Raw genomic sequence first — 14,619 nt, 5'->3', positions numbered from 1 at the left:
CTGCCCTTATGGAACTCATGTTTTTATTAAGCAATTTGTTTTCAATAAAGAAGTTTAATTAAATTAGTGAGACATAAGAGATATAGATTCTTTCTTGGAATAAAATTGACTTAGTTTAAATTGCCATCTCAGCCCTTCATTGATCAAACGAGCTTGGACATGTCACTTAACCTTTCCAGGTTCCAGGCAATTCTCAAAGACTGAGCAGAAAAGCATCGATAAGTTTTTTAGTAGTTTTCCAGACCCATGACATCAGTAGATAGGGAAAAGAATTCAAAAAATAAGTAAATACCTATGCACTGTAGATCCCCTTTCCAGTTGGGTCCTGTACAAATTACTTCAGTTGATCCTTTAGGCTGGAAATTTGATAGACAATGATAAACCACTTTATCTCCTGGCATATAAAAGCTTTTTGAAGTACCAAGCATGTCAGAATTATTAAACCTGGGAGGGCGTGAACATCTTACATCTGAAAAACATGTATATTTGTGTAATTGATTGCATTTTAAAGAAAGATATGATCAATCAAATCACTGCAATAACATGGTGGTAAAACACACTCTTGTTTTTCAAGGCACTTACTTCAGTATCTTAAAATATTAGGGGTTCTTTTTGTTTGTTTTTTGCTGGTTTTCCCAGGACAACTTAGCTAGGCATAGAGAATGAAAGGGGATACAAAATAAATAAAAACACGAATTCCCCAAAAGGGACACATTTAAGGAGAACTCTATAGGGACTCTAGTGAGAAAGGGACTTCAAAATATCACTGGCTTATTCAAATTGATTTAAAACTCAAAATTTTTTTATCCTAACTATTGAAACTAAAGAAAGTGAGAGTTACCAGCATCAGTATGAAATAAACCACATTCTGCTAAATTCTCCTTATGGTAAAGTAGGCATTCAGGTTTAAAAAGACTTTCTGGTACTTGTGAGCATGTCCATAGACTTCTTTGGTTCTTGTGAGATTATTAACTTTGTCCAAAGAAAACTTAGTGCCAATAAGGAAATAGAAAGCAAAGAAATTGTTGCTCTATTTTCTAACCCCCAGTACAGGGTGAAGTATAGCCAGATAAATTATTCAGAAGATAATCTATTTGAAGACTATAAAATTATTGCGTCATAATTATTCTCCATTTTTCATTGAATTATTAAGCTTCTAATTAACATTTGGACAATTCTAATGCAAAAGATGACTTTGGGGAATCATATCTATTTTTTTTATTTGTGTTTTATGTTGTTTTGGTCATGCTAGGGTTACTTAGCAAAAGTAATTTCTAAGCTAGGCATAGGTACTTAGAAAAATTAAATTGTCCTCGAAAAGAATGGAAAGATCTTCTACCTTTACATTGTGGTGGGCTAGACCAGGTTCCTCCACTACAAGTTATAGTTGCTAGTCCATCAATGTTATAACCTTCTTTACATGTGTATGTCACTTCCTCTCCAAATTCATAACTTTCTGACACTTTAGGAATGAAACCATTACGTATTTGAGGTGGTTTTCCACATGGAATTCCTGAAAAAGAATGACAAAAATATATCCTTTATGTTAATTTTGAAGATTTATTTTATTGTGCATAATATTAGAAAATATTTATTATGATAAATTATAAGCATGATCATAATATTTGATGATGTATAATATTGCATATTATCACAAATAATGTTTACTTATGAATACTTTTGTTCAAATCAATTAATTTCACTGAAAACAAAGTTTTCATCATATAAAAATTAAATATGTTCATTTATTTTGTTGAAATTGAAAGAACACCAACTATTGTAGAAAATGTTGTCATGATATTTATTTAGATGGAATTCACCATGTAGACCTTCTATAACGTAACTTTAAGGACTTCCAGGTGGCACAGGATAGAGGGCAGAGTCTGCAATTGAGCCTCAGATTACTTAGTAGCTATTTGATAATGGGCAAGTCACAACCTCTGCTGCCTCAGTTTCTAAGTAAGTATAATTGAGATGACATTAATATCACCTACCTCCAAGGATTATTTTTACAAAAAAATGAGTGAATGCTTGTAAAATTCTCTGCACACATAAAGTGCTATATTGGGGCAGCTAAATGGCACAGTGGATAGAGAGCCAGGCCTGAAGATGGGAGCTTGTAGAGTCTGATCTAACTTCAGACATCTCCTAACTGGGTGACCCTGGGAGAGTCACTTAACCCCAATTGTCTTGCCCTTAACCATTCTTCTGCTTTGGAACTAATAGTGTCAATTCTAAGACAGAATGTAAGGGTTTAAAAAAGGAAGTACTATAAATGTTAGGTATTAATATTAAAAGAATTAGCAGCATAATACAATAGATGTAATTATAGATCAACACTTTCAAAGTGTATTTTCAGGTATTTCTTTCTGACTAATAATTCATTTACATAGTGATTTGGAATTTGCTCAGTAGTTTATATTACTTGTCTCATTTATTGCTGCTAATACTCTGTGAAGTAGATCCTATAGAAATTAGTATTTCCTTTTTACATATGAGGAAAACTGAGGTTCAGGAAAATAAATTGACTTTCTCAGGATCACACAGCTAATAATAATTAGAGATGAGTTTTGATTTGTAATATTTAGATACTAATCACAGTAATTAAGTCACTCAGCTTTACTATCTCTCAGAAAGATAAACTGAAAGACACTGAATGTCTCCTGAGCATTAGAGACTATCACTAATTAGAATATTGGTAATCTCTAGTTGATTTTGATCAAAGTCTCTTCCCACACTGAAAATTCCACTCAGTCAATGATTCAAACATTGTGCTGAATTCTGGTTATACAAGAAAAGTAAAAGAGAATTCCTGCTCTCAAGAAGCTCATGGTCTAATAGGAAGACAACATGCAAATTATATACAAACAAGCTATATACATAATAAATTATAAATTACTAAGGAAAGGGAGGTCCTATAATGATGGATTATCATAAAAAGTTTCCTGTGGAAGATAGGATTTTAACTGGACTTGAAGGAAACTAGAAAACTAGGAGGCTGAGATGAAGGGGGAGGGTGTTCTAGAAACTGTTGAAGGACTGTGACAATGCACAGATTAAAATGCTGAGGTGTTAGTAAGTGATGGGAAAAATATCATACACATAGAAAAAGCTGAATAGTGTACTGAACAGAAGTTTGTAGTTCATTCTGTTGATGAAAATGCAGGAATGCACAGTCAAAAAGTTGTCAAATGTGAGGTAGGAAATGAGTTCCAGACATCATTCTACTATTAAATTGCCATATTTCAGTGGTGAAAATTACTACATAACTTTGGACCTCAGCTTATTCATCGGTGAAATGAGGAGATTGGGAGATGACAAGTATAGAAGTTATGTTTCCTATTTATACAGTTTTTTGAAGTTTACAGTATGATTCCCTCATAGCTTCCTTGAAACAGAGCATGCATGCATTGCACAAGACAAGATAATCCATCTATTATTACCTTTGCTACTTTTTTCTTCCTAAAATTGACATCATCATATTGAATAAAGCAAGGGTACAATGTGGGAATAAGAAAAATTACCCTCTTGGGTCAGAAACACTGAATTCTGGTGCCTCGTGGAATAATAATCAATATCCCTTACATTTATATCAGAGAAAACTTCCAACTGCTTGCCCGTAGATTTTCTCTAGTTCAATATCATCTTTTTGAGATCATAGATAGTCTTATTTTTGTTTGTACCTCTCCAGCATGATGTTCTGGCACACTGCAAGTACTTACTACATTCTAGTTGACTGATTCTATTGTGAGTGTTTAGAACTAATATCTCGTGGACAACTTGCCAAGAAGCATGATTACCAATACAATGAGGAGGTGAGCTCCATTTTCCCATATTGCATTTTATCTCCTCTTCTCCAATCATTATGAAACCCTGCTGACAAATGTAGCTTACTCTAGTATCATGTGCATAGGTACTAGGCTCCAGATTGTCCTTATCTTCTTCTTCTTCTTCTTTTTTTTAAACCCTTGTACTTCGGTGTATTGTCTCATAGGTGGAAGATTGGTAAGGGTGGGCAATGGGGGTCAAGTGACTTGCCCAGGGTCACACAGCTGGGAAGTGGCTGAGGCCGGGTTTGAACCTAGGACCTCCTGTCTCTAGGCCTGACTCTCACTCCACTGAACTACCTAGCTCTGATGTAGTCACTGGCTTAATGTCTCCATATTTTATAGCAGGTGGCTTAGAACATGGCAGTTTTTCTATGTGGAGAAGAGAATATGTTTATTAAAAAGTATCAGATACAATTGTTAGGAGGAAACAAAAATAAAAATCTTTTATTGAATATCACTGCAAAACAATTTTAATGTATAACTATTTTACAAAAGCCATGATGCATTAAAAAGAGCACTGACCTTGGAGTCAGAAAATTCAAGTTCAAATTCCAGTTCTGCCATTTACTAACTTTTTGACATTGGGTGAGCCATTTAAATTCTCAGCCACAAGTTCTTAATCTAGCAAAAACAGTTGTTGGATTCTACATGATCTCTGGAATTTCTTCCAGTTCTAGATCTGTGATCCCATATTCCCCTTATTATTATTCTTTCTAGTGCCTCTTTCTATCGACTATTTATGTGACTGACTCATTCTTCTTTTTCATTGACTTGTTCAGGGAAGACTAATATATGTTGTGTGAGATTTGCTAAGCCCTTTTTAGGACTTCTTTCCTCTTTTGGTGTCCACCTGCCACTCAACTCTCACCTGTGGCTCCAAGAAGCTGTAACATGGACCACAGTCACAACCCATCAAACTATCTTGGGAGGCAGGCTAAAGCAAATTGTGGGTATCTGTGAGTTAAGAGTGTGTCTACCCAAGATATACAAAGACCTTCCCTGGCAGATGGGGCAGATTAGAAGAATTTGCTCCAATCAGTCATGGAGGCAGCAAAAGCAGGTATTATGAATGCTTTGAAGGTGATTAGACAATAAAGAAAGCCAGGTCATCCACTATGTTCCTGGCCACGACCAGTCACCTTGACTTTTGTCTTGCCACTGGACTTTGATGACTATGGAAGAGAGAGTGAGGTTGAAAATGTACAACTCTGCTTCACTTAAATCCAACTTATGAGACAAAATTCTAAGTTCAAAGGACAACAACCAATCCACCAAGATGAACCTGAGGGACTTTCCAGATAGAAAATAACACACCAAAATGATTCTGTTTCATGTTCTTAAGTAGCATTCTAGGAAGCAAATTGCCCACATCTATAGTCATATAGCTCTAGGGCCAATTGAAAAGATTACTTTTTTATTGTCACATGATCCATACTAATCTCTAGGCACCTGAAGAGTGGGATTTTTGCAAACTGATGCAGAGAAATGTGTAGGAACAGAAGGAGCAGGAAGAGAGGATGGAAGGTTGGTAGCAGAAGGATTCTGGGAGCCAATGGTGCCTATGAAGGGACTTTTGGGGGGTTGCTCTTGAACTCTGTGAGGAGGGACAGCTCTGAGACCCTTCTTCTGGACTGAAATCATCCAAATCCTGATAAAGTGCTTCCTGATTGGATATCTACTGTTATCCTATATCTGTCTGATCCTTGGAAATCAATACCTGTGTGGACTCAATCGAACTAGTAGTTTACCTTGCTGGTTAGCCCATGGGCTACTGGATTGAGCCTTCAGTGCATCTCTTAACTAAATCAGCTAATGAGCTAGAGACTTGCTTCAATTACTTAGGAGAGGATTAGCTAATACAAGGAGAACATCTAGATAGAGAGGATTTCCAAACTTGCCTTAGGTGTGGCTGAGGGTTGAAGACTATGTGGTTCATTTAGGTGTTAGTCAGGGATTCCTACTACACTCTTTCCCAATCCAGTTTAATCTTCATACATTTTAATGAACCATCATAAAAAAATAAATAGCATTCAGATTTGTTGACAGAAGAAAGAAGATTTGTTAAGTGGAGGTTAACACTGGATTTGAGATTTCTCCCCAACTGGGTAAAGCAAAATTCCCAGTCATGTGTTCTGATTTCTTTCCCAGGTTAGCTGTCTGTGGCAAGAGAGGGAACCCTTGGAGGAGCTAGGTTGAGCAAAGTCCTAGTCAAAAGTCTATTCCATCTCCTAAGGAGTTTCTCTGCTTCTGTTATTGATAGCTGTGATTCCTGTTTATATTGGCTAAAGACAGAGAAGCCTTCATCTTTATTCTCTGTCTCAGAGGGAGATACCCTGTCAGATCAGGTAATGCTAAATCCTGGTAACCTGTTAACATTCTTCATGCAGGGTCTCCCATTTCCCTTTTAACACACCTCAGATAGAGAAGTCAACACCATTTTTGAAGGAAAGCTATTTTGCAAGATATGAAATACTAACCAATGCATCGGGGTAATGAATTCCAACGTCCATTTTCACATATTATCTCTTCTTGTCCTTGAAGAATGTAATTTTCTTTACAAATAATACTTATTTTTTCACCATCCTTATAATTCACTGTTATATCCATATCCTGAGAATTAGGTATTTTTGGTGGAGGTGCACAAGATTTCATTGCTGGAAGACATTCATGTTAGGTGATATAATTTCTGCTATTCATAATTATGTTAGCTTGTATGTCAGAGGCTACAGTTTCTCCTATTCACTGAATTTTCAAGTTCAAGTCAAATGAGGACAAACTGTAAGCATTATGGAAAATCAGTGCCTTACTGATTATAAGAAATATTTGTTTCTTTCCATAACCTCCTTTCTCTCATTACCTCTATGGGCCTCTAATTTATACATTTATTTTTTTGTTTGTTTGTTTGTTTTGCCAACAGTCTCTACTAAACGTTACTTCTTTGGCTTGTCATGGTGAGAACTTGACCCTAACAGGTTCTCCTCTTCAGAAAAGATTTCAAGTAGATTCTGGTCAACAACTATGTTTACACGGGACAAGACTAAGTTTATTATGGGAAGAATGGACAGTTGTAATATATTCTCTGGCTGTGTTAAAGCATGAAAACAAGGTGTAAAAATTAATCTCAGTTTTCTCCAATTCCCTTTTGCTTCTACAATGATGATGGCAAACAGAAAAGAAAAGAGATAAAGAGGTCCTTAGAATTCTTTGGTTTCTAGGCAATATGTAAACTTCAACTTAGAAGGGGATTCACTAAATTTGAAATCATCTTCCAGTGATAAACTCCATCTACTCCTAGAGAAATTAAATCATTTCAATCTTGAGATTGTTGCTATAAAAAGAACCAGAAGACAAAATAAAGTTGCAATCTAAATGAACCATATATTCACAAGTTTTGTTTATAAAGACAAATAAATGAATTGATTAAGATTTAAACATATATCCAAAGACTAAAAAGGAGATTTAATGCAATATAAATTCAGATTGGAGGGATTCTTGATTCTTCCCTCTTTCTAATTTCCATGACTGGTCTTAATTATTCAATCTCTCTAATATTTTTGGCTTCTGTCTCCTTCTTTCCATTTCTCAGGTAACTATGATTCTCATTTTCTCTCAGTTAGACCCATTGTTGTAGCCTGTTAGTTTCCCCACATTCAGTCTTTCCTCTTGACAGTCCTTCATGTAGGATATTACTGAAGTAATCTTCCCAAGACACATATCTGATTATATATATCACCTGTTAAAAATCTTTCATCAACTCCATCCTTGTTTTAAAACCATAACACAAAATCTTCAGGCTGGTATTACTGACCTTTTAAAGCTAATTTCATATTAATCTGTTTACTCTCTAAATTGCTAAAAAAAACTACTCTACTAAATTCTTTCCACTCAAATTTCCAATAATCTAGTTCTATTTATTTATACTTACCATATTCTATAAGAAGCTAGGTGTCACTGTGGATACAGTAATATGTCTGATATCTGGAATTCATGAATTCAAATCCAGCCCCAGATACTTCCTATATGTATGACCCTCGTCAAGTTACTTAATCACTATGTCTTTCCTCATCAGTAAAATAGGGATAATAATTGTACCTACTTTACAGTACTATTATCCTAGAGGTAATAAGGAGTCAGTGGAATTTAACGAACAAGTGAAAATAAGATCTAGGTACAAGGAAAATAATTTTGCATAAATGAGGAAGATGGATGAGAGGCGGGAGTCAGGAGGGAAACCAGGCAGAAGGCAACTTTGGTAATACAGGAGAGAAATAATGGTGAAATTATGGTGACTACTGGATAGGGAGAGAAAAGAAGTCAGATGTAAGAGACAGTTTAAAAGGCAAAAAAACTGGCAATGCTAATGAAGGAGTGTGAGGAATGCAGGACAATATTGAGGTTTCAGATGTAGGAGACTGGAAGAATGGAAGCTCCTTCACTAAAAAATGAATTCAATTAAGAACCTACTGAGATTGAAATAGCTTCAGAGCGTCTAGTTTGAAATATCTAATTGGCAATTAATAATGTGTGAATGAAACTCAGAAGAGCCTGCCAATGTTACCAGTGCTTAAACAGTTCCTGGCTCCTAGAGGGTAGTTAATAAATGATTGTTGAATGAAAAAGAATGAGTTTAGAAAGAGAAGAGGGCCCAGCAGAAAGCTTCAAGAAACACCCGCAGCTTGAATGTATGATGATTAGAAATTCTGAGGCTGGTTTCTGGGTAGGAAAATTTATTTATTGATTAGGCTAGCAATAACCCCAAAATTAATTGATCAATGTTCTCTTTCCGATAGAAAACCTGGAAAGAAAGTGTTGTGGATCCTTAAATACAATTTTGGAGCTCTCTGCTAGATATCACAAGATATGTCTAAAAGGTGAATAGTAAATGAAGTGGTCCACAATTCTCTCAGTCTCTCCCCAATTCCTTTGTTTAATGATGGGAAATCCAGTCCTATGATTCCAACATGTAAAAGGAGAAATCAAGTTCTGCCCAGATAGGAGTCATTTTGTTCAATAATTTTCAATATAAGGTTCCAGAAATCTGTCCTGAACCCCTGACCTAAGCTGATTTTAATTACCAAGCAAGATAGAATCCATAATCTCACTTTTCTATCATCTTACAATGGGAAATACTTCAGGGTGGAAGCACTCCTTGAATTTGCCAGGAATAGAGGAAAGAATAAAGAGGTCTAAGGGACAAGCATGAGCCTCAGTTCAAAACGCAAAAATTGAAATTAATATATTTGAAATAAATATTTCTGGTTGTATATGGGATCTGTGTGTGTGTGAAATGAGTCAGTAAAGATGACTGAGATGAAGTAAGAAAGTAGACAATGGCTAGATAAGAAAGAGGAGAAACGGGACAGTAAAATCCTAAGAGTATAGTATTCAGGATGAGTTACTCAGTAGTATTAAATGAAACTGATAGGTTGAGAAGAAACCACCAATTAAAAGATCTCTAGTAATGTTTCAGAGAACAACTTCAACTGAGTGGTTAGGTTAGAAGCCAGACTACAAAAGGTTGAAAAGTAAGTGAGTTATGAGAAAGTGTAAACAATAAATATTAAGCTTTTTTCCTAGGAGTTTGGCTGAAAAATGGAGGAAAACTAAAGGATAATCATTTGAGGTTACTGATGTGTTAGGGAAAGATTTTTTAGGATGAGGGAGATCCCTCTCTAATTCTCAGGAACTAAGATATTACTTCAAGATTTCTTATTACCTAATATTACTTCAAGATCATGCCCAATTTATTTCTGGTCCCCTTTCCCCCAAGTGACCAGTGTTTTCTGTCTCCTCAAATTGCCTTTTCTGTATTTTCCTGCATGCATGTTATGTTATTTCTAGTAGAAAGTAGATTCCTTGAAGGAGTGATTGCTTAATAAGAATTTTACAATGAGAAAAGTTTGCTTCAGGGAATTAAAAAACACTCTTACTTGAACAACTTAGTGGAGGATACCATCTTCCATTTATACATTTTGTACTTTTGAATTCTGAATTCCAGTTACATTTGTAATTAATGACAATATCATTAAATTCTTTTTTTAGGTTGACTTGAAAGTCTTCAAAAAATTTTGATGCACATCTCCCAAGTCTGTTTTTTTCTAAAAAAAAAAAAAGATAAAAATTTTAAATGTAATGTATAAGGCATGTCATTAAGTCAGGATGTTAAAACATTCAGCCCACAGCCTCCAGTGGTGACCAATCCAGATTAAAATATGATTGGGAAATAATTAAGAAAATAAATAACAATAAAATAAAAATAGATAATGTTACATTTTAAAACTGTTCATATATCTCATACAGAGATTCAAATTAGTGTCTCCCTCCATTAACAAAATGTTTCTAATTGTTTGACATCACTGATTGAAATCATCTTCAGTGTTCCTTCATTCAAAAAATATATCAAGTGTCTAATTCCAGGTATAAAAATCAAAGGAATCTTCATTGATAAAACTGAATAAAACTGATATTTGAAGAATTAATTAAGCATTAGCTACCAACTATTGCATGAATAAATTAATTACTCTTAAATTAGGAATTAAATTAACTATTTAATAAAATTATTAATAAATTAATAAAGTTTGAGAAAGGTTGGAAACTAAAATATAATTAAGCCAACAGCTTGGACAGTTTTTCATTGAGTAAAAGTATTTATTGAATGAATATTACCGATCAGTGGGATGACGTGAACTCTGATTTTAATATTTTGTTGTAGATTTTTTGTAACGCAGACTATTGTGAATAATTTGACACTATTTGTCTCTGTAAGTTATTGTTGATAAGGAATGGGCTAGCTGGCTGGCTGTTGACTCTAAGGCTTATAAGCTGAGGTAAGCACTTGATTGGTTTTGGGCCTAGTAAAAATGGCTGGCAGTAAAAAGGCTGAGACAGACTTAGGAAACAAAACCTTATATTTAAGAAGTTTAAAAAGGTTAAAGGAAAGGTAAAAAGTTTAGCAGGAGAGATCCTCAAGACTAATGGGGTACTAACTCAAACCATAGCCAACTCAAGGCCCCTCATGGAGTTCGCTTCTGTCTGGGAAAACCAGATCTTCTGCTCTCTCTCTCTCTCTCTCTCTCTCTCTCTCTCTCTCTCTCTCTCTCTTTAGCTCTATCTTACATCCAAATTATTAACTACATCAGCCTATTTCTAAAATCTTTATAAAAATATGTAATTCTTAAAAATACTGTCTCCAAATATTCTTCTAGTCACTACTTCACTGCCAGCCTACTCAAGGTTGAGTCTAGTTGAGGCAGGGATGGTTTTCCAGCCTGGATAGGCACAGAGCCTGTCTTCATTCCTCTCTTAGAAAGATCAGAGAAAAAAGTCTTCTTCCTTCTTTCATTCAGTCTCCTCACTCCAGTCACTCGCAAACTGTCAAGCACTCTCTTTCCCAACTCCAAATCCACTATTCCCAAGTTTTCACAGGAAATACAAGAAGAGCCAGGAAAATGTCAGGCTCCAGGACCCAAGGTTAGATCTGGAGACCCTTGACAGCTGGAAAAATCCCAACTTCAACTCCCCCAGCATTCCTGCAGAACTCTTGCTCACATTTCTAAGCTGAGCCCAAGACAGTGGTCTCGCAGGATCTCTCCTGTCCTCAGTTACCTATCTCTTAATTAAAACCCCCAAACCATAATATTCCCAATATAACCCAAACCTGATTTTTAGGATATCTGTTCATCTCTTGGGATTTGTGGTAATTCTTGTTTCATGGAAAATAGAGAGAAAATTATTTGACTCCCCTGCTAACTTCAATGTCCCTTTGCATAAAACAAATTGTCAGCCTACTGGTGGAGATCATTCTCAAAACAATATACATATGAATCACTTTCCTTTATATTCAGCCTTTCATTGATTTCAGAATATTCAATATCAATATTAACCTTAAAAGTAATAGTCATATTTCTATGGAGCGAGCAGTTGGAAAAGTCTAATTCCTAAAAATGTTACATAAAATTTCCTCAAAATATAATAACAAGAAAAACCTTTAGACAGTAAAAAATGAATATGAATTCATTTGATATTTCTCTCTCCATGACCTTCAAATAGATGGAATTTAAAAATTATACATACAAAATGTAGGAGAAATAATGGCCTAATAGGACCTAAAGCAGAACAGATACCCCAGAAACATAAGAGTAAACTCTAAAAATGCACAAGAAAAATGATTAAGAACCTGCAAAATTACCACCTATGAATTGCTTCATCTTGTGCAGAAGTTGATCATGAATTGACAGAATTTGTGGAAGCTTTCAGTATATATAGACCAAGAGAGAAAGAGTACCGAGGGCAGGATACCCATGGAAGCAGTCAGGAACATAGTATTTGGGTAAACCAGCACCTCGCCAGGCAATGGCCCAAATCAGAGCATATACTATAACCAGAGAAAGGGCCAAGGCAACACTTGGGAATAACAGCATCTGGGGTCTGAAAGTAAGCTCACTTTTTACAGAAACATTTAGAGCCTGTCAGGAACAAAGCAAGTGACTGAGCCAATTATAGGTTTGGGAGATCATATAACTAGGAGACAGATAAGGGGTCAAAGTCAAAATCAAACTCTAGTCACCAGAAGACTGATCTGAAAGATTAGTCTTAGCCACCACATTCAAGCTCAGAAGTAAAAATAAATATATTTCTGTTACTTTAAAAAATGGAGAGGTAGGAACTACCATAGATGTAAAGTTTTGCATGAACTCTCCAAAGAGGTCAACATATTACTACTTAAATACTTTACTTTATTACAAGAGACCTTTAAGAAATGAGGGAAATATATAATTGTAATTAAAAAAATTAATAAACTGCAAAATCCTGAAAATAGGGTCAAGGAGGGTAAATCTAATAATCTTTAGAGCACTTGAAAATCATGACCACCCTCCAAAAGGCCAGATGATATATTTCAAGAAATCATAAACAAAAACTAGCCAGATCTATTAGAACCAGATGGCTAAATAAAAATACAAATAATTCATTAATACCTTCCTAAAACGTATATTAGGCATTTCTCCCAGGAAAATAATAGTCAAATTTAAGAGCTTCAAAATCAAAGAAACAATACTGTAAGCACACAAAAATAAATAGTTGTTACCCAAGATTACACAAGATTTGTCAGCAATCAATATAAAAGAGACATACAATAAGGGGATCATTTATTTTTAATAAAAGACAAATGACAAAGGTTTAGAACAAAAACTAAAACTGTCTGCCTCAACTGGATATAACTTCATAGAAAGAATGGGGGGGGGGAAGAACCCTTATTTATAATAGAATTTCAGAGCATTCCTGTTGAAAAAGACCAAACTGAGTAGAAAATTTTAAATTCAAATACAGAATTCCAGAGAAATATAGTAAGAAGAGACATAGATTAGAAATATCTATATCAGGATTAATTATTTACATTATATTAGGGGTAGAGAAATGTGTTTTCCTAGGGAACTCTAATGTCTTTAAGAAGCATCAAGGAAAAACAACAAAATCACATAAAAAGATAACAAAGGGAGTTCCGGGTTAAGATGGCGGCAGAGTAAGAAGCAGCTCTTAACCTCTCCTGACCGAAACACACAAAACTCCTCAAGGGGACATAAAAACAAGTCCAGACGAACGGAGGAACCCCACAACAGGGCACAGCGTGGAAGGTACGTAGAATCGAGGCATTTCCATGCTATAAAGGGGTGAAACAGCTCTCACTAAATTGTGGGCTGAGCAACCACCCCACCCCCAACCCCTCCACACACAACACCTATAGCGCCAAAGACAGCTAAAAAGAAATAGAGCAAGTTTGGGGCACCCATCGAGTCATTGGCAGCTCCGGGCCTATTCCTGAGGGCCCCAAGATTTAGGACCCCAAAAAGCCAAAAAATGCACGCAAAATCTGAGCGCGGGAGCAGAGAGTGGACGCAGGGCGCAGACCTCTGGCTCAGAGCTCAGGTTCAGAGCACAGGCACGGGCGGAGGCGTGGGTGGAGGCAGACACAGCCACGAGCTAAAGCTCTGAAACACTGAGTGGGGAACCAGCGTGAACGGGTATACGCCTGCGGAAGCAGCGCCCTGAGACTTGTAAAGGAACCTCCCACAGAGGATCAAGCAAGGGGGTCCACCAGGGGGCTTGACCTTGGAAAAAACAAGAACTCAGACCTCAGGAGCCAATAGACCGTGGACAGACCCTGAGCGTGAGGATAAACCTGAGAAGCTGCTGGGCTAATGATGGCTACCCAGTCTCAGGAAGCTCAGTAGAGAAAAAATAACAACAAGAAAAAGAAGTCTTTAACACTCTACAACTTTTACACAGAGAAAATCCAGAAAACCGAGCAAACAGAGGAGGAGAACAAACAAGCATCCAGACCCTCCTCAAATAAGGAAAACTCCTCACAAGCTATGGAAGAGTTCAAAACTGAGATTTTGAGGAAAATGGAATCGATCTGGCAAGAAAATAACTGTTTAAAAGGTAGAATCTTGGAATTGGAAAGTGAGGCTCAGAAACCAAATGAACTGATAAGCAAATTGAACACCAGAAATGACCAGATTGAAAAGGAATACCAGAAGATTATGGCTGAAAACCAGAAGATTATGGCCAAAATCCGAAAGATTATACCTGAAAATCAATCCCTAAAGACTAGAATTGAGCAAGTAGAAGCTAATGATCTCTCAAGACAACAAGAACAAATAAAACAAAGTCAAAAGACTGAAAAAATAGAAGGAAACATGAAATATCTCAATGAGAGAGTGACAGACCAAGAAAACCTGTCTAGAAGAGACAATTTGAGAATAATTGGTCTTCCAGAAAAACCAGAAAT

General features: G+C 35.9%; 1 protein-coding gene across 1 annotated transcript in view; it reads right to left on the bottom strand.

Annotated features, from left to right (window-relative positions):
* Positions 1-14,619, bottom strand: part of LOC123245939 (complement factor H-like) — an 80,557-nt gene that overhangs the window by 15,526 nt on the left and 50,412 nt on the right. Inside the window, exons 12-17 of the mRNA XM_044674908.1 lie at positions 9,761-9,928; positions 6,308-6,484; positions 4,128-4,199; positions 3,801-3,938; positions 1,340-1,513; positions 293-469 (exon numbers count right to left, since the gene is read on the bottom strand). Coding sequence (XP_044530843.1) covers positions 293-469; positions 1,340-1,513; positions 3,801-3,938; positions 4,128-4,199; positions 6,308-6,484; positions 9,761-9,928 — 906 coding nt within the window. The remainder of the gene's footprint in view (positions 1-292; positions 470-1,339; positions 1,514-3,800; positions 3,939-4,127; positions 4,200-6,307; positions 6,485-9,760; positions 9,929-14,619) is intronic.

Source organism: Gracilinanus agilis, chromosome 4 (genome assembly GCF_016433145.1).
Source record: "Gracilinanus agilis isolate LMUSP501 chromosome 4, AgileGrace, whole genome shotgun sequence".
NCBI lineage: Eukaryota > Metazoa > Chordata > Mammalia > Didelphimorphia > Didelphidae > Gracilinanus > Gracilinanus agilis.
Note: the sequence above shows the minus strand (reverse complement) of the source record. Positions and strands in the feature narration are given on the sequence as shown.